This window comes from Gadus chalcogrammus, chromosome 20 (genome assembly GCF_026213295.1).
Source record: "Gadus chalcogrammus isolate NIFS_2021 chromosome 20, NIFS_Gcha_1.0, whole genome shotgun sequence".
Lineage (NCBI taxonomy): Eukaryota > Metazoa > Chordata > Actinopteri > Gadiformes > Gadidae > Gadus > Gadus chalcogrammus.
In genome coordinates, this window is record NC_079431.1 from 6,270,975 (window position 1) to 6,298,325 (window position 27,351).

At 47.6% G+C, this 27,351-nt stretch overlaps 5 protein-coding genes across 7 annotated transcripts; 3 read left to right on the forward strand and 2 right to left on the reverse strand.

The window, feature by feature from the left end:
• Positions 1-1,345: 1,345 nt before the first annotated feature.
• On the forward strand, positions 1,346-9,491 carry hcn5 (hyperpolarization activated cyclic nucleotide-gated potassium channel 5). The gene is made up of 10 exons (XM_056579863.1): positions 1,346-1,774; positions 3,048-3,234; positions 4,427-4,531; positions 4,646-4,783; positions 5,566-5,727; positions 6,250-6,343; positions 6,555-6,682; positions 7,008-7,154; positions 7,292-7,529; positions 8,113-9,491. The coding sequence occupies exons 1-10, from the start codon at positions 1,575-1,577 to the stop codon at positions 8,283-8,285; spliced, it is 1,572 nt and encodes a 523-aa protein (XP_056435838.1). The 5' UTR covers positions 1,346-1,574; the 3' UTR covers positions 8,286-9,491.
• LOC130373401 (uncharacterized) lies at positions 9,351-15,146 on the reverse strand. Of its 2 annotated transcripts, none has more exons than XM_056579866.1 (5): positions 14,901-15,146; positions 14,454-14,514; positions 13,641-13,830; positions 12,614-12,817; positions 9,351-10,216 (listed from the first exon to the last, which is right to left on the reverse strand). In XM_056579866.1, exons 2-5 carry the CDS (start codon positions 14,504-14,506, stop codon positions 9,497-9,499), a joined length of 1,167 nt encoding a protein of 388 aa, XP_056435841.1. In that variant the 5' UTR covers positions 14,507-14,514; positions 14,901-15,146; the 3' UTR covers positions 9,351-9,496. The 2 variants fall into 2 exon arrangements, with proteins under 2 accessions (XP_056435841.1, XP_056435840.1); XM_056579865.1 differs by having other exon boundaries at positions 14,726-15,146.
• On the forward strand, positions 15,107-19,931 carry ska3 (spindle and kinetochore associated complex subunit 3). Of its 2 annotated transcripts, none has more exons than XM_056579862.1 (11): positions 15,107-15,561; positions 15,738-15,805; positions 15,957-16,122; positions 16,344-16,578; positions 16,776-17,069; positions 17,420-17,656; positions 17,989-18,073; positions 18,365-18,520; positions 19,012-19,091; positions 19,182-19,315; positions 19,524-19,931. In XM_056579862.1, the coding sequence occupies exons 1-11, from the start codon at positions 15,450-15,452 to the stop codon at positions 19,715-19,717; spliced, it is 1,761 nt and encodes a 586-aa protein (XP_056435837.1). In that variant the 5' UTR covers positions 15,107-15,449; the 3' UTR covers positions 19,718-19,931. The 2 variants fall into 2 exon arrangements, with proteins under 2 accessions (XP_056435837.1, XP_056435836.1); XM_056579861.1 differs by having other exon boundaries at positions 15,108-15,561; positions 17,986-18,073.
• Positions 19,932-20,528: 597 nt separating this feature from the next.
• Positions 20,529-23,475, reverse strand: sap18 (Sin3A-associated protein). The gene is made up of 4 exons (XM_056579867.1): positions 23,279-23,475; positions 22,828-22,937; positions 22,357-22,479; positions 20,529-21,855 (listed from the first exon to the last, which is right to left on the reverse strand). The coding sequence occupies exons 1-4, from the start codon at positions 23,348-23,350 to the stop codon at positions 21,699-21,701; spliced, it is 462 nt and encodes a 153-aa protein (XP_056435842.1). The 5' UTR covers positions 23,351-23,475; the 3' UTR covers positions 20,529-21,698.
• Positions 23,476-23,621: 146 nt separating this feature from the next.
• Positions 23,622-25,555, forward strand: LOC130373399 (uncharacterized). Its single transcript, XM_056579864.1, has 2 exons — positions 23,622-23,879; positions 24,131-25,555. The coding sequence occupies exons 1-2, from the start codon at positions 23,702-23,704 to the stop codon at positions 25,420-25,422; spliced, it is 1,470 nt and encodes a 489-aa protein (XP_056435839.1). The 5' UTR covers positions 23,622-23,701; the 3' UTR covers positions 25,423-25,555.
• Positions 25,556-27,351: the final 1,796 nt, after the last annotated feature.

Below are 27,351 nucleotides of genomic sequence, written 5' to 3' on the forward strand. Positions count from 1 at the left end.
CCATCAGCTGTCACGAAAAATGAAGTCTAATAATAGCAACATTAATAAGAGTCAATATGTAATCGCAATATGGAGAATGGTCAAATGACCAAAATAGAATAATCCCTTTTCTAAAAAGAATCTGAATATTTTTGGTGAGTATCTGGATAAAGATGTGGATAATGCTTGTATTGACATCAGGTATTGACGAGGTGATCAGAGAATCCGTACAGTATCAGATATTGATGAGATGACTAGAGTATCTGTACGATATCAGTCATTCCCAAGGTGATCGGAGTACAGTAGCAGGCATTGATTAGGTGATCAGAATACACTGTATCAGGTATTGATAAGAAGATGAGAATATACTATATCTGGAATTGACTAAGTGAGTTTCTGTTCATTTTCAGGTGTTGATTAGGTGACTGACCAGAGTATCTACTGTTTAATTTGTCAGATGACAAATCTGCCAGCCCATCTGCCCTCTCTGAGCTCATCCTGACACCCCGGCCAGATGTCTTGTTCACTAGAGGATAATTGTGATATTTACCCCCCCCCCCCCCCAAAAAAAAAAAAAAAAACTGACACACACACACACACACGCACACACACAAACCCAACTCCATTGTGTATCAGAATGAATGTTGCCGACCTGTCACTGTGTCCTTGACGTGGCTTGATTCATGTGGTGGAGAGACAGACGCACTGAATAGTTGATGGGAAAGAGAGAGAGAGCGCATAGAATAGACAGTCAGTGAGGGAGAGAGATACAGACATAGATAGCAAGAGATAGAGGGAGATAATGAGAGAGTTGGGGGCTGCTGATAAGGGGTCGGATACAGACAGGGAGATACAGAGAGATGGAGAGAGAGAGAGAGAGTAGGGCAAGGGGAGGGGTTAAAAGTGAGAGAAAGATGACGCGAGAGAGAAAAGTACGAGGAGGGTTTACAGGGAGAGTTGGAGGAAGAAAACGAGAGAAAGAGATACAGGGTAATACAGAGAGAGAGAGATAAGGGGAGGGTATAAAGAGAGTTAGAGGGTGGTACCAGAAAGAGAGAGAGAGACGGGAAGTGTAACAGAGAGAGAGATGAAAGGGGAGGGTTTGAAGAGAGAAAAAATGACGTAGAAAGAGATAAAAAAAATATTGACGGATAGAGAGAGAGAGAGAGGAAGGAGACGGGATTCATAGAGAGAGAGCTACTGGGAGAGGTAATGGGCGGTACAGAGAGAGAGGTAAGGGGAGGCTACAGAGAGGGAGAGAGCGAGAGCAACTGGGAGAGATAAGGGGCGGTGCAGAGAGAGAGAGAGAGAGAGAGAGAGGTAAGGGGAGGGTACAGAGAGGGAACGGGAGACTGTGTGACTCAGCCCTGCTATAAGAGCTATACCAGCAGGGGAGTGGGGATGGAACAATACCTTGTTGACAAGCAGGAAAGCAGGTCGAGTCCCGCTCACAGCACAAGCCAAGCTCGCTCGCGCCGGGAGCCTGCCAGACACAATGGCGTGTGTGGCTGAGCAGTAGCGGTGCGTGAGGGCACGTGAGTGTGTGTGCGCGTGTGTGTGTGTGTGTGTGTGTGTGTGTGTCAGAGTGAGGAGGGATGGAGAAGCCGAGAGCGTCAATGTCAGGGTCTACCGGGGTAGGCAGCAGTCGGGCCACCAGCGGCTGGAGGTCGCTGCTCCTCCCCCAGCTGAACCGCCAGTCCCTGTACGTGTACGGCAGCGAGGTGGCCGTGGAGAAGGAATGCATCCGCCAACTGCAGAGTGGAGTACTCGTCATACACCCCTTCAGCCTCTTAAGGTAACACCAGTGCCACCTCGTACTTTATCTTGCATAACTGCACGAAAACATGTGATGAAAAGTTGGACCATTGACGTCATCGGGGAAATGGGCTCTAACGTGATCGGGGTTGGCGTTCTCCAAAGATGACCAACAACATCTATGGTCCAACTTTTCCATGTTTTTCCGTGGAAACTGTGTTGATGTTGCAGACTGTGTCTTTCCACCACACGTGTGTGAAGCATTGCTCTCTCATGTTAGAAAATAGCAGAATGTGACAGGTCCCCTTTAAGGTAGGACCGCAATGCAACCAATGCCTGGTACTTTATCAAATTGAAGACTCCAGAGTGGAGTACTATGGATCATCCATCCCTTATTTCTCTGATTGCCTAGTACAATACTTGTTTAACCGGTTCACCTTATGATTATGTTTTGCTGTCATTACTTCTTATAATGATGTATTAGCACTGATGACGTAGTTTAACAAGGCATGAACATTTGTACTATTCATGATTAGATTCATACTCTAATTAGTACACAGTTTTAATTGTATTACTGCTCATAATGGGTGACTGTTGATAACTGTCCGAAGGGATGAGATTTGGACGATTGCGTGCATAAGTGGGAACAGAAGGAAGCTGGGCCGGTCATCTTATGCTCTAATGAAATAATGTGGAAACCAGAATAATCCAGAACTTTATTCAGCCTGATGAAACCTGCCATCGCCTCTCCCTCCCCTTACTGATCACCTGACCTAGCTTCTGGAAGTTCTGGTCAAAAGAGTAACAGAGCAGAGAGAATTAGATGGCAGACCACACTCCCTGACCACCACACATCTTTATATATAGTTTTGTCATTCTGTCTTTTTAGGCATTTTCTCATGCACTGCAGAGTCACAAAAGCGGGTTGAAGAGGAGAGGGACTGATGTGTTGCGTAGCAGTGAGTGAATGTAACCCACGGTCGCGATGAGGCGTGTCGCCTTAATGGTCAGCACACGAGCAGGGGGGGCCTGACGCCCAGCAAGCTGCCCACCGCATGCACCATAAACCATAAGCCATGTGGAACCGATCGATTGGTCATCACACAGCGGATGTGGTCCAGCAGTTTATCCATTATTTACAGCTACAGTTTCAACGTGTTTAGGGAGCATATAGAAGACTGTAGAAGGGCGAGTAGGTTCACGGCAAAACCTGGATACCAACAATGTGAGAAGTCAAACGTAAGTAAAATCCCAGAACATCCCATATCTACCATGCACATCATGGAGTAATGCATGATCCTTTGTGTGTCCAGGAGCTACTACATCATGTGCATGATGGCCATCACGTTCCTGAACCTGATTGGCATCCCCATGGAGATCGCCTTCCTGGACGGGGTGAACGGCCTGGGCTGGGAGGGCTTCAACGTCTTCTCCGACACGCTGTTCCTCATCGACGTGGCGCTGAACTTCCGCATGGGCATCATACCCGAGGATAGCGAGGTAGCCGAGGGTGGCCATTTGGCCCTCTTCCTCTCCGCTCTCTGTCTCCCTCTTTCCTCTCCGTCTCTCTCCTCTATTCCTCTCCTCTGCATTTATTAATTTGAATGGCTGAATTCCCATGACAAAATACATTTTCTATATTGCCAAAGCATACAAAAACCATCTCATTAAAAAATACATCTCCCTCTCTCTCTCTCTCTCTAGGTCTCTCTCTCTAGGTCTCTCTCTCTCTCTCTCTCTCTCTCTCTCTCTCTCTCTCTCTCTCTCTCTCTCCCTCTCCCTCTCCCTCTCCCTCTCCCTCTCCCTCTCTCTCCTCTCAATCTGGAGGACTAATCCCACCACAGACGAGCACATGCAGTCCATTTTTGACCCCGTCAGTAATCCCCTTAAAATACGAAGGAACCAGATTACCCCCCCTTCCAACCCCCCAACCCAAAATCCACCGTGGACTCTGTAGATGACCACCGTGCCATGGTTATTTGGTTTATCTGTAAAGCAGATTTCGGATGATGGGTGAATTACAGATAAATACAAGCATGGCGCCTCCAGCGGGGCATTAAGGAGATGATACGTGGTGTATTTTCTGGCGGTCGACTCATGCCAGCTTCTTTGAAACCTCTTACAACCATCCCGGGTATTCCTGTAGACGCTTGTTTACTCCCAGCCCTAGTTCCTGTGTTTGTGCGTTTGTGCAAATTTTTAATGATGTTTTGAAGTGATGTTTGTGTGTGTGCGTGGGTGTGTGTGTGTGTGGGTGTGTGGGTCCTTGTGTTTTCAGCAGTTACATTAACATATGGCGGTTTCCCTCCCGCTAAGACGTTGTGAAATATTAATCTAGACGTTTCAGTCCCTATTAGAATCTCAGCCTTGAACTCTGGGTCCTGTAGCCCTGTGGGTAAATGTACCTTATTAACTGGAGAACCAGTTGCCCTCTATTCATTTTATTTTCTGCTTCGCCAAAATAAACGGTCTCATGGGCAAATCGGGCAGCCAAGGAGTCCTCCCCCCCACAGCCCCCACATCAGTTTCTTAATTAAAAAAAACGGTTGTGACTGTTAAAAATGTAAAGGATATGTATCTAAGGATATATCTCACTGTCACTGTCACTGTCACAATTCAACTCAACAGGCTCTGCAGAAATACTAAAATGTACGTGACTGTTGTGTGTATTTCGTCCGGTCCTTTGTTGCAGGTAGCCATCCTGGATGTAAAGCAGATCCGCGTGAGCTATCTGAGGAGCTGGTTCCTACTGGATGTCATCGCAGCCTTCCCCATCGGCTACATCCTCTTCTTCGCGGTAAGCCTTGACTCGAGCTGTATCCGTCCGGTCGGAAGGCCTAGTGAATGCAAAAGCAGCTTGTGTGAAGCGCCGTGCCGTGGTTGAGGAGGAAGGTGTTCGTTGTGTTCACAGGACCTGCAGTACCACAGCCAGGACAACCCTTCCAAGACCAACAGGATGATGAGAATCCTCATGTTCGTCCGGATCCTGAGCCTCATTCGCCTGGTGCGCGTGTCTCGACTCGTGCGCTTCTTCAACGAGGTGGAGAAAGTGAGTGGAGAGGAGCCACACTCGGCATCAGAAACCCTATAGATCTCATCCTGCCTCTCCAGTTGCAGATCCCCTGAGCGGCATCCCGCATCGGGTGACGCTCCGAGTCAGCTCTCAGTCAGAGCGGGAAACTGCCACCTCGGACCAGGCTATCGATTCCTGACACTTCATCTGGACATCGACCACATATTGCATCTTTGTTTATTCTTTCATACGCACAGCTAATTTAAGCCCTCATTCATGCTTTCTGTTCATTCCTTCCACGTCATGACAACATTTGTTTATTCTGCTATTCTGGACATTGACGTCACGGTTGAAATGAGAGCTTGAGAAATCACTAACACCGTGCTCCACTTGGACCAGGCTGTCGAGTTCTGATATTTCATCCGGATACAGACATAATAAATAATAGATTTTGTTTACTCTTTCATGCCCACATTATTACAAGACCTCATCATGCATTCCATCTCTTCATTCGTCCATGTATTATTCGTCCTCTGATTTCTGGAAGTGTATCGATCTGTAGAGTTAAGTTCACATTTTTTATATTTATATTATAGGGCATTTAACTTTTGCCTTAGTCCTAAGCGATTTACAACCATTCATGCACCGCCAGCAGTGTCAACCACACTTGAAACCACCGCTTTCAAGTCAAATGACCCTCCGAGGCTACTGCCCACGTTATGGTTGTAAGGTGGTAGAGCTGGCATGGGTTTGATTCGTCTGTCTACTAACTAACAGCGAGAAGGTGCTTCACACTATGATCCCCTCCTCCCACTCAGGTCTCCAACGCCAACCTGGAGGTGGTGCGGCTCTTCTTCCGCATCCTCTCCCTGTTCATGATGATCTTCCTGCTCTGCCACTGGAACGGCTGCATCCAGTACTTTGTTCCCATGCTGGAGGAGTTCCCCTCGGACTGTTGGGTCCGCAAGGAGAACCTCATGGTAGGAACCCCGTGAGATCAGGAGATGTCTTGAGATCATGGAACTCTGAATCCCCTCCATCCTCCATGCATTTACTATCATGGAAACCCCTCCCATCCTCTTCTACTGGAGTCATGCATCATTATGGAACCTTTGAATCACAGGATGATGATTTAATGGAATCGTTAAATGTAATGGAAATCGTTAAATGTAATGGAATCCTGAAATGGCAGACCCTTGGAATCAATGAACCATTGAATCCTGGAATCCCGCCTCATTAAATCATAAACTCCTGGAGACATGGAGGATTATTTTATGAGATACAGTTTAACTGAGGAGAAAGCCCAAAACTGAATTACAAGAGTGGTGCAATCGTACTCTTCTAAATTTCACAAAAGATTCCTGTTTTTTTATCATGACTCACCACTTTTTAATGCATGCGTGGTTTCTAACATCATCCCACGATATCAAAGGGATCACAGAGCTGGAGGTCATTGTTGGAGGATAAAGTGGGTGCTCTGTGTTTCTCCTGTGTGTGCGCAGAACGCCACGGTCAGCGTTAAATACTCCTGGGGGGTTTTCCGCGCGCTGTCTCAGATGATCGCCCTCTCCTACGGCTCCATGGACGCCCCCACTAGTACGACCTTATTCCTACACATTACACACAATTTGCATACATATGGCTTCATGGTACCGCAGTATGCATGCAAGCTTACGGCTTGCTTTCAGAGTAGAGCGGCGCTGAACAGTGTTATCTCTGGTTGGTTTGGTTCTCGTTTCCTCGCTCCCACTACGTAGACATGTTGATACTGATGCTCATTGACTTCTCTGTTCTCATTCTCCCCCAGACTATGTGGAGATGTGGATCGTGATGGTTAGCATGATCTCAGGCTGCATGATGTACACAGTGCTGGTAGCTAACGCTACCACCATGATAGCCAACACCGACCCAACCGCCAAGGAGTACAAAAGCAAGGTCTGCATGTGTCCCTGGTCCCTGAGTCAAAATTTTTCCTAATACAGAAATTGTGTATTACTGTGGAAATGCATGTGACTCGTTTGTATTAGCATCCTGACCAGTAGAGAACAGCATCCTGCAGATGCCTGCTCTAAGCTATTAACGTTAGCTGTTGGCATTCGCTATTAGCATTAACCTTTGCAATTAGCTTTAAGTGTTAGCTGTTGGCCATAGCTGTTAGCATAAGCTGTTAACGGTAACCATTAGCTGCAAGCGGTTAACTGTTAACTGTTAGGTGTTGGCAACTTCTTACTGAATATGCTGAAACCTCTTGTTGGTGTAGATGTGTCGCCTGGAGCACTACATGACCTTTATGAAGCTCCCTCCTGAGCTGCAGCTGAGAATCAGTAGCTACTACCAGGCACGCTATGGTGGGAAGTGGTTCGATGAGAATGACATCATGGATACCGTTTCCACCGCACTGAAAGAGGTAAAAACGTGCACTTGTTTACTAGGTTCATACTGTCTTCGAAGATCTACCGGCCGTGAACTAAGTTAAACTATGCACAGCCGAACTATGCTATGCTAAACTAAGCTTTGCTATCGTACGCTATTCTTTCTCCACAGCAAATCCTGCTGTCCATGTGCAGCAAGCTTCTGCAAAAGGTGCCCATGTTCGAGGACCTGGACAAGAACTTCATGAACGCCGTGCTGGTGAAGCTGAGGTACGAGGTGTTCCAGGAGGGAGACGTGATCTTCAGGCTGAACTCCCCTGGAGACCGCATGTATCTGATCGACCACGGGCAGGTCAGCGTGGAGACAGACTCCGTGGAGAGGGAGCTCTGCGATGGGGACTACTTTGGAGGTGGGTTCAAACTGCAAGGTAATTTATACCCTCTAGGGGCTTAATGGCCACTATTAAGCTTTTAGAGACAATTTCTCACAAACAGCAGTTAAGAGTCTTGCTCATGGGCACTTCATCCTTGAGCAAGAAGAAGTGGGGGATTGAACCAGCAACCCTCAAGTAACAGCTTACCCTGCAGAACAACAAAAAATATCTGGCAAACTAAAAACTGCTGCGAAGACAATTAAACTGCATTTCTTATATATACTTACTTGTCTAAAAACCGACAAGCTTTCCCGATTTGAGGGGATGCTTTTTAATTCTGCGGATTTAGCATTGTCAGGATTAGGAGCTGATCGGTCTCGGTGCGTTGAGCAGCGGGTTGCCTTTAGCTACGTTTGGATCCCCAATGAACTGAGCTGCGTGGCTGTGGTGATGTAACCCCTGATCTACCCGCCAGCAGGTTAACATGCATGTGCGACTGCTTGTGTGTGCGTGTGTGTGTGTGTGTGTGTGTGTGTGTGTGTGTGTGTGTGTGTGTGTGTGTGTGTGTGTGTGTGTGTGTGTGTGTGTGTGTGTGTGTGTGTGTCCTTGGCTCCCCCAGAGGTATACGTGCTGGCCAAAGGGAGACATGTAGCCACGGCGAAGGCCCTGACTGACTGCCAGTGCTTCACTCTCTCCTGGCTTGGATTCCAGCAGGCCCTGCAGGGCTTCCCTGCCGTCCGCAAACACCTGGAGAAAGTCCCTGGCACAGAGCCCGGGGCGTGCTCCCTCTGAGCCCTCACCACGACCGGCACGACTCTCCCCGGGAGGCTACAGGAGCCAGGCTGGTGGATATGCTGTATCTAGGCATGGCCTATACTGTACTGTACATGTACGCTGACATTTATAAAACACACACAATGTCTATAAAGTCTATACTACGCTGTATCTATACACTGCAGTTTATAAAGTCCATACGTTTATAACTCCTATATACACTGAATATTGTTTTTTTTACATTAGTTATAAAGTACGGATACACTGACCAATGGTTTTATACAAGACTTGCAATAATCTGTATGAGTGGTAAGGGACAGGAAACTGCTGAAAGTATTAGTGCAGCTCTGGAGAATGTTTTCTTTTTTATGTGAATAGATCCATGTTTCTGCCTGGATTAATATCAAGATTATTTTAGCAATAATAACTTTCCCTTTACAGAGGGTTACCCTATACACGTCCTCTTAAACTCTTCGACGGTTAACTCCTCGATCATTACCTTAATATGTTCTGTGTACATTATACGATGCAATGCGATGCAATAAATACATGCCAATGTTTTTCCTTGTTTTTGAAATGGGACGTTTATTTTGAAAAGTATGATTTATTTTTGAAAAGTATGACAAGTAATTTGTTTGCCACTGTGAAAGAAAAAGCAATAAAGCAGACAAGCTGCAGTTCTCTCTTTCTCTCCCTCCTCTTTGCACACTATTCCGCTGCCTCTTTCTTTCAACCTCTCTCTCACCCCCCCTCTATCGCTCATAGCCCTCTGCCTCTTTCTTCCGCCTCACTCTTTCTATGTCACTCTCTCCCCCTCTCCCTAGCACCTCACCCCATCCATCACTCCCCCCCCTCCATCCCACTCTGTCTCTCTCTGTCCCTCTCCCCCCTCCCTCTCTGTCCCTCTCTGTCTCTCTCTGTCCCTCTCTGTCTCTCTCTGTCTCTCTCCCCCCTCCCTCTCCGTCTCTCTCTGTCTCTCTCTGTCCCTCTCTGTCTCTCTCTGTCCCTCTCCCCCCTCCCTCTCTGTCCCTCTCTGTCTCTCTCTGTCCCTCTCTGTCTCTCTCTGTCCCTCTCCCCCCTCCCTCTCCGTCCCTCTCTGTCTCTCTCTGTCCCTCTCTGTCTCTCTCTGTCCCTCTCTGTCCCTCTCTGTCCCTCTCTGTCCCTCTCTGTCCCTCTCTGTCTCTCTCTGTCCCTCTCTGTCCCTCTCTGTCCCTCTCCCCCCTCCCTCTCTATCCGAACACGCACACGGTGCCGGTAGCCAGACGGTGTTTGTACTCGTACAGGTAATACGATGCGGTCGGGAAGTTGCACTTCATCTCCATGCGCCCGGGCACCACGTGCACGGCCACGCCCGGCCCCAGCCCCTCCTGCAGCTTGCTGAGCATGCGGGTGGCCAGGTAGCGCTGGGCGAGGCCCGGGTCCTTCTCTATGGCGGCGTACACGTCCGGGGGCGGGTTGGGGATCTTCCACTCCAGGTCCACGATCAGCTGGTGGATGCGGCTCTTATCCAGCGAGGTGGGCTGGTCCTTGAAGCACGCCACCACCTGGGGGCACGGCGGCTCCGACGCCACCGACAGGAAGTGCTTGGGCTGCCGCTCGGCCGGCACGCCGTCCTCGTCGCCCAGCGGCTCCTCCCCCTTCGGGAGGGCGGGGTGCAGCATCACCGCCCAGCGGAGCCAGTCGTAGTTCTTCTCCAGGGCGTCGAGGATGGTGGCGGCGGCGGCGTCGGGGGCGGCGCGGTTCTCCTGGGCGGTGTTGAGCTGTGACCTCACGTCCTCCTCCGCCTGCTCCAGGAAGTAGCCGGAGCAGCGTCCGCCTGTGGTCTTCATGCGGCGATAGAGGGCGCCCATGCGCTCGGACCAGGTCCGGATGAGCAGCGCCTGGTCGCGGCCCGTCAGCGACGCCTGGGTCAGCAGACACAGCAGACCGGTGCCCAGCACAAAGTTGATCTGCGGGCGGCCAATCACAGGAGGAGGGGGATGATAGTGCTGATGGAGCTAGATTATCTTTTCATGGTTGATAGTCTCAATGTAACCTTTGCTAGTTTTGCGTAGAAATGTTTCCGATTTTGGAGCTGTCTATTATATTTTATGAATTTTGATCCATCTAGCTATGAGCAGCAACAGAGATAATTTCCCCCGGGATCAATAAAGTAAACTGAATTTAAACGAATGTAAAAAAGGGTGACGTTTCGGTAATTAAGTTTGGTAATGATGTTTAAATAAGTGCTTAGTGTGCTCAAGGGCAACTGGCGGAAAGGCATCAGGGGAATAATCACCTGCAAGTCACCATTCACGGTCATTTCTAGAGATGTTCCCTCTCTCGTATATAGTGTTGGAGCAACCCAGCCTAGCTTCAATACAAAGTATACACAGACAACCCAGCCTAACTTCAATACACCCAGACAAATACTAGATAGACAGCTTGTGTCTATCCGCCTGGCAAAACACACTCACAGACTTATGCACGGATGCACACACACACAAACACACTCTTGCTCCATCTCTGAACACATATTCGCGCACACACATACACAAACACACACTAAATCACATTCCCACACACGCACATTGACACGCTTAAATGCACACACAAACGCACACACTTGCATGCACACACACACACACACACACACACACACACACACACACACACACACACACACACACACACACACACACACACACACACACACACACACACACACACACACAACGGCAATCCCATTTACAAAAGACTGTGCCCTTTATCTTCCTGACAGGCTGCAGGACGAGTGCATGAAACTCAATGCAAATGATGTTGCTCGTTGTGGCATAGCGGCAGTTAGTCAGCAGCCAGCCTCCAGAGATCCGCGACCCAGAATAGACCGCCAAAACACCGCTAGCGCTCCACAAAAAAACTCCCTGCGTCAGGACATACACGTCCCAACCATCGCATGCCCTGCAACACTCATTAAACATCTGGACTTCCCAGGAATGTATGCCTGCTTCTATATATTTGTTTTTTGCCTCGTGTTGCGCTACCGTCAGATGTGCATTGGCCATTCGGCACCGCTTATAACCCTAACTGTCCCTGGAAGAAGAGGTCCCTCTTCTGCATCCTTCTCCTGAATATTCCCTCCGGTTCTGAGGAGTTTTTCCTTAAAGTCCGTTAGAGGGCTTAGGGTTAGGGGGTGTCGCATAATGCATGGTCTTTGAAGCCCTAGCAGACTGGAACTGTGATTAAAGGCTAGACTAATTCAACTGACTTGGCATGTAAAACCCAAGGTATTTTATTGAGTTGTATTGTTAGTTGGTATCTCATTAAACCAGTTTGAAACTCAAAGACCGCCTGAGAGTAAAATGATATACCTAACACAATTATTCTTCAGAGGAAGAGAGAAATCCTAAATGGATTGCAGCACTCTCCAGTCAGGACTGAAGACACGTGAAGGAGAGACTGTGAAGGTCCCCGCCATGTTTGTAAGTGATAAGCTCTCCAAGGGTGACGTCGTGGTCCATGCTCCACTGAAGGTCAAATAAACGTTCTCATTCCTGGGGGAGAGTTCATGTGGATGCAGCCCAGCCACGAGACCTGGGCCGAGCACTCATCCACACCTGCTATCATAAACCATAACCCTACCCAGTTAATGGAATGAGGCAGCTTGCACATAAAACTATACGATGTCTTGTCAATATTTCATTTCTATATGGCTGTGGTATCTTAACCAATCAACTGTTGCAACAACTCTCCCGCATGCAAACTGCTATTGGTTCAGAACATTCTTATGGTTGTGTTGTTATTAAGTGGATATCTGAGCAAGGACAGATGTTCTGTTATGTTGACCCTGGGCAGAAGCCAGTTCTTTATTATATAAATCACCATCTGATGATGCTCATTGCCACAGGCTTAGAGCACACACACACACACACACACACACACACACACACACACACACACACACACACACACACACACACACACACACACACACACACACACACACACACACACACACACACACACCTACAGTATACCCACATGCACACTCACAGCTGCACGCCCATCCAAACGCAGATGCATGCGCAGTTTGCACACATAAACACAGCTATAAAGGACACAACACACAGATACACACACTCACACACAGCTGCAGGCACATCCACATGCAGTCGCATGCACACACAGACACAGACACAGACACACACACACACACACACACACACACACACACACACACACACACACACACACACATGCCCAAACACATATTATATCTTGCACACAGAACCACGTGTGCACACACACACAGACACACACTGCCAAAAACCATGCCACAAACACACACACACACACACACACCCCACCTTAACACAGAACTCCCTCAACTCCCATCGTTTGGGCCTCTGGTTCTGGACCATTTCCTCCAGCAGGGGGGGCTGCTGGGTCAGCACCGTAACCCCCATCAGACGGGCGTGCAGAGCCGTCAGCTGCCGCTCCAGCCTGTAGTCCGTCATGTACTGGAGGAATACCTCCTTCTCCCGCTGGGTGAACTCTGGCTCGGCGCGCACCTGCAAGACAGCATCGCATGGTCAGCACATTCAAGAAACACTGGTTTTCTGGTCTGATGAGCAAGATGAAACACGCAGAGCTCAGACGATGGCGCATAAGGGACCTAAGGAACAACAACGGGATAGCCTACGTAATCCTAACTGGAAAGATTAATTTAATATACCAACAGAGTATAATAGCACAGTGAAAGTGGGACCAAAATTCTAATTCTAACTGTACTACTTGAAATACAGCAAGACTCATGCTTTTTTCTTAATCTGCTCTGCAGAAGTGTAATTAACACTGTTATTTAGCTCAGTAGGCTAAATACAAACGAGTTTAGTCTTTAAGCACAATCGATTGATTCTATATTTATATATTTGGACATTCAACTCGTTTTTTGGGGCTTTACTGGGTTAAAACAGTTACTTCTATCTATCTATTTTTATAGCTACCTTTAAATCAGTAAAAACATAACAGTGTTGAGAACAATGGCTGTCCTTCAAGGGCAGCTTCACCTCTAATTTCTTCTCTGACTTTCAACAGCTCCCCTCTGCTTAACTCCTGTCCCTCTAGGGCCCTCTGGTGGCCCATCAGAGGCCCCTAAAACAGAGTTTCTTAAAGCTACGGGTCTGGACCGAAAAGGGATCGCAATACAGTTGGATGTGTGCACCACAACCTGACAATGCATAGACACTCTCATAGTGGGAATAGATAGGTAGGCTAATCCTAAAATCAATAAATCATTTTAGGATCAATAAAAAACACCAATAGTGTTTTGGTTCATTAGATGAAGCAGTCGAAAGACCCTTATCCCTTCCCTTTGGTCAGCAGGGTTCTCACCGCAGTCCCGAGCTGGTAGTACACCACTGCCAGGTCCCCCTCCAGTTCGTGGACCTCCTTGTCAAGGAGGAGCCCTTGTTTCCCAGCGCCCAGCTCCTGGTCGATGTAGTCCAGGTTCTTCCTGGATAGCGCTGCCTCCTCCTGTGTTGCCCCACCCCCCAGGTAAGAGCTGATCCCCTGGACCAGCCCCCTGATCACCAGGACCAGAACCACAGTTAGAAACCCTCTGGAACGCCCTGCTAGCTAAGTTACTAATCTAACCTCACTCCACGTTACTTCCTGCTTTGTTTTGTGCTGCACCATTCTATATCTGCTAAATGCAGATTCTATCTCTCTCCTAACCGTTCCGGGAAGGAGGGATCCCTCTTCTGTGTTGGTGGTCAAGGTGACCTCCCTCCAGGGTTTAGAGAGATTGTCTTTGTCCTTCAGAGCCCTGAGGTTTAGAGGGAGTTTTATCATTTGGGGCCAGGTGAAGCCCTTTGAGACTGGAATCGTGACTGTGGGCTGTACAAATAAAACTGACTTGACAAGAGGCTGACCTAGACCAGGTCTATAGAGACATACTGACTTACATAATCATCCGTCTATGTGTTTATGCCTGGCTGAACTGTGAGCATCTAACTCTCGTCACCTCTATGACCTTCCATCTGCCACATATACACGTTCTTAGGTTCAGATTTGTAATTATGTGGTCAATGACATGTTCACTGTTCATTCTCCCACTGTAAGAATGTAGTTATTACCGCAGTATGTAAAGTGTACAGAGAGGCTAAACTCTCAGGTCATGAATGAAGGTCAGAGAAATGAGCTCACCTCATCGTCTGCATGTAGCCCACCGGCTCCAAAACCTTTCCAAACATCGCCATGTCACGCTCTGTAACGAAGACGACAACATTTCATCATGAGTTCAAGTTCAAGTTCAACTGTATTGTGACGTGTTTTAAAGACACCATCAAATACTTTGGCCTCTCCCTGCCTTAACACAAAGGACACATCAGCCACAGAAAAAGACAAAAACCCTACGGATCTACATGGACTATGTGCACAATGCACTCATATGTATACATTTAATACACAATGTATACCCATTTGTTTGTGACAGCTGTTCAGCAACCGGAATGCCTGTGGAAAGAACTATTACTGAGTCGGAGGGTGGTTGATTTGAGGCTCCGTTCGAATTGTAATGCTATAAATTACATGAACTGTACAAACTAAAGTACGTATGGTTTAAGTTTGATTGTGTGTTTGTGTGTGTCTTACCTCAGTGGCTTTCTCTGCAGGTGTGCAATGACCTTCATGATTCCTCACTATTTATACTCTTTCCTGATTAACCACAACCTGATAACATGTTCCTTCACCTCCTCTGATAGAGGAGCATACTGTAGCATGATGCTATCCTCCCCTTCTCCTCCTGACAGAGGAGCATTCATCTACAAAAGATGGACGTTAAGGGGGAGAGAAATCACAATCTGAAAGATATTTATGTAAGGTAATCTGCTTTAATCTGCTCTAGTCATAAAGTTGTAACTCTTTTGGTATTGTTTTACAGGGGTGGTATGAATCCCAGGTTATCCCAGCAGGTGGCGGTATTTCCCTTTTAGTTGGATTTTGTCCGAATGAAAATTAAGAACAAGAATACTCCTATTACTCCGATTCTCTAGGGGGCGATATACACTTCGCACTGTGCTTTCGACCACCGCGAAAACGATTCGAAAAAGTTCCTGTTTTGTATTTCTAGTGGCGCGAAAAATCAGGACATGGTTATGTTTAGGCAGTAGACTGTAGTTTTGAGAAGCAAGTGTTGAGAATATGGACCCAACGTCGCAGTTCTTCTCTAAGTTGCGGCGCCTCGCCGTCACTCTGGAGACCGAGACGGAGAGCCTACTGGGCGCCTACAAGACCCGCGATGAGCACTGTGATGGTCAGTCACACTCTTGATAAAAACGGACCTATGTCTTATGTTGTTGAGAAACCTCAGTGTTTCATCATGGGCAACACAAGTAAAGTCAAATACATGGACAAGACGTGCATAGTCTCGTAGCTTGACAAGAATTCGTGACCGGACATCAATATGTAGTTCTTTTATTTATCTGTCAGATGAGTCTGCGACTGAAAGAGGGATGGGAGCCTATCACACTCTTTGCAACGAGTTGGCTGACCTCAAGGTAAGATTCACTGATTAGACACATTACTTTAATATAACACTGCAGGAAATTTTAAAATATATTGTATAGTTATCTATGAATATATTATAATTTAGAAATATCAATGCAGTATAAATGTAAACAAGATACAAATTTGAGATTTTTGAACCAGGGAGAGATCCGTGTCCGGCTGGAGCAGCAGCTAACACGGGAGGAGGAGGTGAAGAGATACTTGGCGGCATGCGGTGTGATGCAGCGACGGATCACTAACGATATCAACACGCTGAAGGGACACTATGAATCATATGGCTACAAAGCCCCACCTCAAACACACACGCGTAAGAAACTAGAATATTATCATAGATGTTCCTTTCATCTCTCTGCCTGTCCGTCTCACTTTCTCTTCTCTTCTCTCTGCTCACCAAACAATATTTCCCTTCAGTGATGAAAAAAGTTTCATCTCATCTATCTGAGCAACCAAAACTGCAACAGGCCCAAAGATCAGCTGGAGAGTTCCACAATAAACAAAACCCCCTTTATATGTTCTTCTCCCCCAAAGAGGTAAAAGGTCACCTCCCAGAGTCAGCCGACCTCGGGGTGGAAGAGGGCTCAGCGTCTGTAAAGGAGGAGGAGGATGGAGCCACGGAGAGGAAGGACCCACACCTTCCCTCCACCCCTCAGTCAACCCAGCCCCCCAGCTTTGACGCGCTGCGCACGCCAAAGCTGGCCGACTTCGGCCTGTCGGAGCTGGCCCTGAAGGGCATGCTCAGCTTGGCCCACAGGGAGGATGTAATGTAAGGGCACCTCTGAAAAATCGTTTTTTTTGCATCATGGTGAGCAGCAGAATAATCTCCAATTGTTAGTTAATGGACAAGTGCTCAACACAGACTGCTATCCCGACAATCAGACATATTTCAACATTGAGCAGTAAAACCGTGAACCGGGATCATTTTGGCTGCTCGTAGCTCTAATTTATCCCATCGTCCCACAGGGTTCCTAAATCTCTGCAAGTGCCAGTGCTGAGTTTCCCACCGCCGCAGTCTTCTCTGGCCATGCCCCCCACCCCCACCTTGCTGATGACGCCCAAGTGTTTGTCGCGCACGGAGAAAGAGGTCCTGCCCACGCCACAGATGAAGGACTTTGGCATCTCTGAGCGCACGCTACATCCCGACAGTGACCCCGTGGCCACCGGGGCCCCGCCCCCCGCCACCTCCCAGATGCGCACGCCAAAGCCGTCGGACTTCGGCCTGTCGGATGCGGACCTTCAGCGCATCGGGGCTATGGGGTAGGGCGTGGAACTGAACTCAGAATTCTGCCTTCATCACGTTTGAGATGAGACACCTCTCGTTCGCAGAGCTGCCTGCCTTCATGCTTCCACATCACATTAACGTGTACACAAGAGGGCAGTACAGTGCTTCCGACCCCAAATGACCACTCACTCACTCACTCTCTCACACTCACACTCACACACCATGCAATGTGTTCTCATGTAGTGACGTTTTTTTTTTTATTATCTTTGTAGATTAAAGTATTTGAACCAAATTTATGTTATTCGACATATAAATAAAAGCGGGATGTATGAAGTTTGGCTGGTATAATTGTGTACAGAATTTCCCACATCATCCATTCCCACAGGTTTCATGAGGCCCTGCCTATGCCGGCACTGAGTTTCACGTCACTGCAGTCGTCTCTCGCCCCGCCCCTCTCCCCCGGCGTACCGCTGACGCCCAGGCGTGAGCTGCACATGGAGGAGGAGGAGGAGGAGGAGGAGGAGGAGGAGCTACGCACAAAGATGAAGGACTTTGGCCTTGTGGAGCACACGCTATGCCTCAACAACGACTTCACCATGGACCTCCACCGGATGGCTAAAATGTGAGACTGGGACAGGGTGCACGGGACCGGGAGAGGGTGCACGTGACGATGAGAGGGTACCCGCGACGTTGAGAGGGTGCACATAATGTGTAGAGAGCCCGGGGAAAGTGGCCCGCATGTAGAGATGTGTGATTGATTGTGCATGTGATGAAGAGAGCATGGAGTGAGTGCATGTTATCTGGAGAGGGTCCATGTGAGGTGGAACGCCTGGGAGAGGTTGATGTATAGACTGCACATGATGTATAGAGGTTGGGAGAGTGCACGTGATTCAAATAGCTACTTGCTGTTCGTCCCTGCTTAACTCCTGCTTTTATTACATTTCTGCCCAGATCATCAAAACAAAAGCAGCCCCAGATGGTGAACCTCACACTTGAGATGCCCAAAATGGAGTCCGTGTTCTGCAACACTCTGATCCAGGTATGGACCCAGACAGCCCTGGTACAGGAACAAACACGCCTGGTCCTGGGCCAGCTAGACCTAACCCAGAACCAGATAGCTACAGGGACAGGGAGTGGCCATGCGGACAACCAATGAGAATCTTGCCGTCGGTTTCTTGAAGGTGCAGCACGGTTTGCCATGCTCTACGTTCAAGACCCAAAGTGGGGTTGTGCGTCCGCACAAAAGAGGCTGAGAAGAGGGACAGTGTGTGCTGCTCTGTGATAATAAAGGACCGCACCGGTTTAAACAGCACCCCTGTCTGCCCTGTAGAGGAGGGCTTGTGAGTCTGGGGACCCCAGCAGCCTGGATGTGGACGGCCCCACCCAGGAGTTCAACCTGCGGACCCCCCGTGTCAGGCTGGACTACCAGGATCCCTCCACCCCTGAGATGCCTGACCTCAGCTTCATCACCCAGGACATCTGTAAAGTAGGTCCCCCAGCAAATATGCCCATATATACTTTATCATTTGTCAACATGTATATTTACGTTATCCCAAGTGAAGATACACGCGTATAGATATCCTGTGTCTATTGTTTTATTTGTGAACACAGACCCATGTATATGTTCCTACTCAATGTAACGCCATTCTTAATACTGCTGAATGGGACAGTTTTACTCCCACCACGACTAGATCTGATACTACTAAATGGAGCAGTATAACTTATATGTACTGCTTATTTTAAACCAATGTATGACATAAAGATGACTATGTATTATGAATGTTACCACTATTGTGTACGCAGTTTTCGCACAGTTGGCTTTTAAATAACGACGTGTGAGCACGACCTAAGAACACTTGTTCAAACCAGATCAACTGAACTATAGGTGTAAAAAAGAAAAGCCCTCGGACATGGTGGGGCAGTCTCATGTTATCCACAAGATGCCTGCCATGCTAACCTAGCCGATTTGTTTGCTAGCTGGTGTCACGCGCTGATCTAAAGGACAAGAACACCGCCGTCATCATGCCGACTCCCAGAGGGCTGGGGAAAGAAAACGGGTAGATATATGACCCCATGACCCCTGATATTGGGATAAACAAATGACTTTGGGATTAGTAATGAACGTGAACAATCCATTCCCCCTTCAGAGTTGTGTTGCTCGCCCCTGTGGGCGACTCCGAGTTCCGTCTTCTCCCTAACTACCTGAGACAGATGTCCCTCAGGAGCCTCAACGACTTCCTCCACAAGATCAACACGGCAGCCGCTGCCAAGCACCGACAAGGTACATCACATTACTCTCCACTGGCTAGAAGCAACCTTCATTTTAGGGCTGGACTAATCATTGTGGGGTGTGGTACCTTCAGGATTTAATTTGTAAGAGCATTGAGTCGTAGCCCCTTGTTATTTAAATTCCGATCTTCTTGACTTTCTATACCAAATTCTATAAAATATCTTATCCACGTCGTGCTGTGTTTGTGTGCCCTCTACAGGCGAAGCGCTGCAGTTCCAGATTGAGGAACTGAAGAGCTTTACCGGGGTGGGCACCATGGCCCACCCCAGTGTCAACCTAAACTGGGGTGTAGGTTGTCCAACCTACCTCCTGTGTCTGGAGGAGCTTCACCGGCTAAAGCATGTACAGAGAGTGGGCAAAAGCTCAGTGTACAAGCTCCTCCCCAAGCATTGAGACCTCACACCATAGAAGAGATTGTCTTACATTACCCAAAAGTTTGCTTACTTTTTTCAGAAGAATCACAAACATTAAAAAAAATTAAAATAAAGAGACCTATGAGTAAAGCAATATGCCTAGTACCATGCAAATGGCTTACTGAACTTATGTATTTTATTTAGTCTTAGTATAATAAATTATCTATAATGGGAAGAAAGTGTCTGTTACTCCATTCTGTTGCATGCTCTATTAAGCAGGATGTCAAGTCGAAACCGTGCCAAGTAGGCCTATATGGCTATAAAGGCCACTTTAAAAACACAGATATAGCAGCACATCAGGTTCATGGTGTCTTCAGCAGAGATGCTGAACCTGATCTCATAGTAGAACTTTAAGAAGAAAAAAACGTTCCTAATTTTTATCTGATATTGGTCTGACATTTGGTACAAAGATATATGGTGTCATAACACATCAGATTTAAAGCCATGAGGTTTCCACTCACATTTTGTAATCCATGATAACAAATCGGATCTATAATCATGGATTACAAATGTTTGCTCATTTTTTATCCATAATGATTAAGGATACAATCTACGTGATTTACTATGCCCATTTATTCATCTGTTTGTAGATTTTTTTTTAAGTACAATACAATTATATTGACACATTGAGATAATACATTCCGACAAATGTGACCTTTATCTCAAATGCAGCTGTTGCAAACTCGACACTATGAATAAGGTGACACAGGGAGCAGACCCCTTGCCGAACAAATTCAAGTAGATCTACATATATGTAATCTTCTCAAACCTTAACCAGTGTGTGTCAATCACGCGTGTTGTATTACTCAACATTTTATAAGCCAGGAGCTACTAGTGATAACTTGCATGTGAATGATATTCTTGAAAGCTTGAAAACCAAAACCATTCGCTCAGTTTGAAACACTACTTTCTCACCAGGAGGTGCTTCAAGCCATTAAAAACATGCAAAATGTCAGGTCAATAAAACCAGGTGGAAATTGTTGCCCCAACCACTCAAGTATCCCTAGAGCAAACAATGACCCAAGCTTCAATCTGTCACCCTAAAACCGTGCCTCTAATCTCAAATGTTCAACCACTGACAAGGTCAAATCAACTGGGAGAAGGAATTGGAAATCGAGTTGACATCTAATCCTGTTTAAAGGCATACGCTAATCAAGAGTAAATCAATTATACCCATTTATGATAACATGGGACAGACTTACAAACTCCAGCAAACCCGACATGCTTTGGTCTTTCCAATATCTGCAAGATTTCTGGATCTTCATTTCCTATCAGGTATTGGAGGGCTGGCAGGCTATATTTGGAATACCGTGAACTATGGTCCGTCTTGCAGGAGATTAAATATCTTTGTATTCGCTGAGAATTTCCTACAGACGCAGCATAGCTGACTTGATGTTCTTTAGCAAACCGGAACAGATCAAATTCCATGTTAGCGGATCAGTACAAAAATGTTGTATCCTTCGATAACCCCTTTTATCATACATTTAACGTCAGATTAAAATAGGCTGATAAATCCTAAACTTTATTTTTAGTTTTGTAATAACCATTTTTTCTTCTCAGCAAATCAAGTTACAACATTGGAACAATAACCAGCAGTTATCAGCAACTACAGTTTGTTTTTGAGCGGAACCCATCAGGAAAAAAATTCATATGAAATAATAATTTCTCTTCATTCTATTTAAGACTATCAAAAAATGAAGCATGAAAGCAAAATGTAGAAATGACATCTGCTAAACATAAGTGTTTATCTTTTGATTTTATTGAAGACCTATAAAAAAAAAAGTATGAATGCAAAATGTAGAAATTACATTGCTTTGCTGAAACCATTTTCCCATGTTTTCAGTCTTACAGTTAAAAAACAAAACAAGTTAATTGCACGAAGATCACTTTTAAACGAGCACAAACATCTGTCTGATACACTTTCTAAGAAACACAAGGATGGGGATGAAAGCCCACTCAACTCAGTAGGGTCTCATACGCATTGGCATCGGGGGGGCTCGGTTAGGGGGGGTAATTGCGATGTCCAGGTAGTCTCCGATCTGGAATCTCTGGGACTGCAGGGTGAGGGCGTCGTCTGGACCCTTCCTCCCCGACACCGTGTTGCCGATATCCTTCATCCTGGGATCAGAAACCACCAGGGAATGAAGATGTGGAACCCACAGTGGGACAGGGAACAGAAAGACGCTCTACGGTATTACTGGAGGATGCGGTCTGCATCCTCGCCTCGTACCATTTAGTGTTTTAGCAGTCCCTTCCATATTTGTAAGTGAAAACAGACATGTCGTCGAGGAGCAGGTCAGAGTTTGGGGTATCTTGTGCAGGGATGCCAACAGATAGAATGGGCATTGTTTATCAAACTCAGAACCATTTGTCTGGGAGTCAGACACCCCAATCACTACACCACCCATATTCTGCCCCTCATTCCCCTCACTATTATCTTAGTGCAGTTAAGATTCTGGCTATCCTACTAGCCCCAACGCATTTGAGAAAACACTCCCATTGCTGAAACTCAACACATGGTTCGACATAGCCGATCCGGCTAGGGACTGACGGTCTGGACGAGGATACATTAATAAATCATGGAGATGGCTGAGGAGTAGTTCAGTTAGTGTGGTTTACCTGTACATCTGTCTCATGGGCTCGGGAAAGACGGTGGCAAAGCTGAAGTGTGTTCCTTTTTTCCGAGCCTCAGGAAACACCTCCTTCACCAAGCTTGTCAGTTCCTTCAGAGTAGCGTCCATCCTGGGAGCATGAATGCCATGTTAATTACTTCATATAACCTGTTCTGTTTATGCAGAGATTATAGTATGTGATAATGTGTCATTTGGAACCTGCTCGGGTACCGCTGGTTGGGAACGATTTAGGCTACGTGAGAAGGTTCCAGAGGCTACTCTTGAAGATTTATATTTTATTTTCTTAAACCCAAATAAAAAAACAACGAAGACATATATTAACTCATGTACTAAAATATATTGTATGGTATGGGGTACATAATGGGAAAAGTGTGGGAGACTACTAGGAGAAAGACATTTAGCCCTTTCCCGGATAAATAAATGATGCTCCGACGAATGGGTCTTTTGGTGGTCTTACCAGGTGTATATCTGCAGCTCGCTAGCCGGGACGTTTCCGCGGGTGAACTCGTCCATGCGGTGATGTCTCCCATTGTTTGTGGTGAACACCCTCAGCAGGAGAGGACATGTCTGGTGGACATCCAGGAACAAACACCATGGAAGTATTACGACGAGAAAATAAACACAAGTAGTCGTGTATGATTTCATATTCTTTAATGGACGATTTCTAATGTCTGTCTTTACGGCAAACATTGATCTTGGTAAACACATCGTGCACTATTGGGGTTTCCAAATAGATGATCAGGAGGACCTTGAAGTAACACAAACAGGCGTAAATGCATGAAGTAGGCTTTACTAAATGCATGCACTGTAATATGATAGATAGAAAGAATAGATGGGTGTTCAGTGTGGTGTGCTTGTTAGAACCACACACGGAAAACAAACAATCGCAGACGTGCAGGAAAACTGACCTTTTCTCTGTCGATGGGCTTCTCCGGCTCTTTCTTTATCTCCTCTTGGGTGACTCTTGACTCCACGGCCATGGTATTTTTCGGCTGCGGTTATTGTTCTCGTGTTACGGCGAAGAGAAAAGTTTTATCAAACGTAAGGCACTACTACTGTACTGCACAATTTTGTGTGTCGGCGCCGAATGATGACGTGTAATCAAACAGGTCCAATCTAGGTACCATCCGCATGGACCTCGTCCAATCGCGTTGTCCAACTACATCGTTGGAGCTGAACTGACCAATGACTGCGCATTTGCGCTCGGAAGACCACCCCCTCTCGCCAGCCACCATTTTGGGAGTCAAAACACCTACCGACCACGTCTCACACACACATACACTCCATGGGCACCACACACACGCATCCGCACGCCTTTTCCCCGCCACGCTATGGTGCACACGTGTGTGGTGTCTGGTTGTAGGAACAGACGAACCCCGGGGACCGCCTTATCGTTTTACCGGTTCCCCCGGGACCCGGAGAGGAAGCAGCGCTGGGTCGACGCGGTGAACCGGCAGGGATGGCAGCCGAACGACGGCAGTCGTCTCTGTAGTAGTCACTTCATCTCCGGTATGGCGGCGCGGGTGGGGGGTGGGGGGTGGGCTTGTCAATGAAACGGCAGATAGTCTGGGGTAAGATGGAGTGGCCTGTTTGTTTCTTTAAGGGAGAAATTCGAGGTTAAGAAAAATCTTTTGTACTGAAAAATCTTTTTGATTATCCCTAACTTTATCCATCGGAAGAACAGTATAAAGTACATGCTTTTTTGGTCTTTGCAGCCCAAACGTTGTGTTCTCATCTTGTCTATTTATTCTGTTGTCCAGGAAAGCAGGTGAAGAACCCTCGTTCCCCAGACTACGTTCCCTCCCTCTTCTCTCCTCCGGCCCCCGACATGAGGGAACCAGCGGACATGAAGGAACCAGAAGATTCGGAGCTCCGGGACAAACAGCAAGCCCAGGTGGAGGCCGCCAATGCCCTGCTCTTCCTGCAGGGCCAGGGCCGGGACCCAATCCAGACCCAGACCCCTAAAGAAGACCGCCCTGGACCCGAGACCCCCTCGTCGCCCCCCAGTGCCGACGATGGCGACAATGAGGAGGCGCGGGACGCTAACTTTGCGAGGGGTAGCAAGAGAGGACGGGTGGCCGTGAAGGAGGAGGAGTCGGTGGGTCTGGAGGGGGCGCTCGGTGCGCTGCAGAACGAGAACCAGGCCCTTAGGGAGGCGCTGGAGAAGATGTCCCTGTCGGAGAGCTCCCTGAGGAACGACCCGGAGAAGGTTCGCTTCTACACGGGCCTGCCCAACTACTACGTCCTGGAGACGGTCATGTGGCTGCTGGCGCCGCACATGGACGACACCACCAAGACCTCGCCCAAGAACCCCATGCGTCTCTCCAAGTTCCAGCAGCTGCTGCTCACCCTGGTGCGGCTGCGGCTGGACCTCCGCCACCAGGACCTGGCGTACCGCTTCGGCGTGCGCCTCGGCACGGTGACCAGGGCGGTGCGCCGCGCGGTGGACGTCATGTCGTCCACGCTGGTGCCCACCGCCGTCTTCTGGCCCTCCAGGGCCGAGCTGCGCAAGAACTTGCCCGCCGCGGTGCGCGCCGCGCACCCCGACTGCGCGGTCATCATCGACTTCTTCACGGTGTCCCTCGAGCGGCCTCCGACCGCCCCCCCCCACGGGGACCGACCGGGGAGGGCGGGGCCGGGCGGGAACACTCTCAAGTACCTGATCGGCGTGGCGCCGCAGGGCGTGGTCACCTTTGTCTCCGGGGGCGTGGCCGGCGACGTCGGCGACAAGACCCTGGTGGAGGGGTGCGGCTTCCTCTGCAAGCTCCTCCCAGGCGACGTGGTGCTGGCCAGTCACGGCCTGGACATCGGCGAGTCGGTGGCGGCCCGGGGGGCGTCGTTCAAGATTGCCGGGGGCGGATCAGAGCGAGGGAGCGCCCACTCTCTGCTGGGACACGTGGAGAAGGTCATCGCCATGGTGAGGCGGCGCTACGCCGTGCTGACGGGGCCCGTGGAGAGCTGCTTCGCCTCCGACCGCTCCGCCTTCGACAAGGTGGTGCAGGTGGCGTGCGCCCTGAACAACCTGTGCATCTCCGCCGCGCCACTCGAGTGACAGCGGTCAGGGCGAGGGCACCTCTCTCCTCATTGCCCATTGCTGCCTGTAATTGGTCACCAATACGCAATTTCCCTTTTAGTTTTGTATGCCGGGCCCTTTAGTGCCGTTTGGAGTATATTTGAGACCAAAAGCCCCCCCCCCCCCCCCCCCCCCCCAGAACAAGAAAAAGTGAGACAGACAGAACCATGGGACCAGGGTGTGACATTATCTGAGTAATCGTGATTGGTTCAGTTGATGGTCAATAGTACCGAGCGGTTAAACCCTTTCCCTCAGTTAGGACTAGGCTTTGTGGAAGCCAAACACTTAAATACACCACAGATTCATGGCGTGGTAGACTGACAAGCCGTTATGAATGAGCAATCAAAACAGGGGTGCAATGTTCATCAAAGTTGACGGTCTTTGAATGAAGGCACACAGTTTTACCTAGACAACACTCTGTTAATATTAACACGTGCACAAAGTAGTATGCACCTGCAAATTATGCACACATGGTAAATACACATGCAGGCAACTTCAGGTGCTGTAACCAGGGGGAAAATTATAGGATGTTGGTACTCCTAGCATTTCAACCCAACCCACAGATGGGTACTTTATTCATTTTTGTGGAATATTAGGGAATTTTTTCAATGTTCCAATGAAGGTCATTATTTGTCTATCCTTTGTGTCCTACATAGGGCTTGTATTTGTGACATGTACAGTATGTTTGTCGATATAACTTGTCAATATGCATTGACACCCAGTGGTTAATATGGGAACTGCAGTCCAAATTCACACTATTTGGAGAGAGTTGTCTCCATCCAACCAAACTCTGACCCTTACCTCATGAGCTGAGGAAGATAACCTCGAACAGGATGGGAATAAAGAGCTTCTCTTCAAGGGTATCAATATAGGGGTTAATAAGAGATGGATCATATTCCCAGGCAGGGCTTCTTACCTATCTTGAAATAAATCGTTCTTTGCTGCTTTAAAATATTAATTTAAGGGCCACTATTTTACCACCAGGGGTGAGTGTGATTAGACATTACAAGCTGTGTAAAAAAATTGGAGTTGTATCACGTTTGCTGCCTTTTGTGTCCTCTGTGATTAATTGTAAAGGTCTGAACCGTGATTGTGCGAATCCAAGGCCGTGTCTGAAATTGTTAACTTGTTCCCTTTATACTGCACTTCTTGAAATGTTTTTCCAGTGCTTTGGGAAATCGTAGTGTACGAATTTCGTTCCCTGTATAGTGCATTAGCACCACGGTGCTTAAAGATTTAAGCTATTATTTTGGTAACGTTTGATGAAATGCCATAGCCATCCGTCTGTAACTGAAATGCACTGTGAGAATCTGGCTCTGTATGCGCCAATATAGATTCTAGACCACTCCCAGCAAAGGGCATCTCTTCCCTTGTGGAATCCAATTTTGCCTGTCCACCACAGGTGTCTGAATGCAACACTTCTCAATGACTGAAAAAACTTAGTGAGGGGGGAGGCTGAGGAACGGAGTATGATTTTTGGATTGATTAGTTTCCCTCTCGATTCGTACCTACAGCAGGTTTAATGCCCATAATGCAATGTTAAAATAGTTTCCATCTGATCTACACGTACTTCTGCACTTTCTGCACCTCTCATGGTATGCGACCGACCAATACACGTCACGCCGTTAGTGGTTTATAATTACTGGCTGAATTCCCCCACTGCCTTCAGTTTCCCTATTGTACTTTAAAGTGTTTACTAAATAGGGATTAGGGAACGAGTGAACAACTTTGGATACGGCCTAAGACTAGTTAATAAGTATGATGTCACTTCATATTGTGGTTTCTAAAGCCTAATTAATTTAACCGCTTCTTCCTGCTGTGAGCATCTAAAGCTCTCTAAGGAACTTTGATTTTTAATTGTTATTTTCCAGAATCGTCTGGCACACGACATTAGCTGGTGCCTTAGCG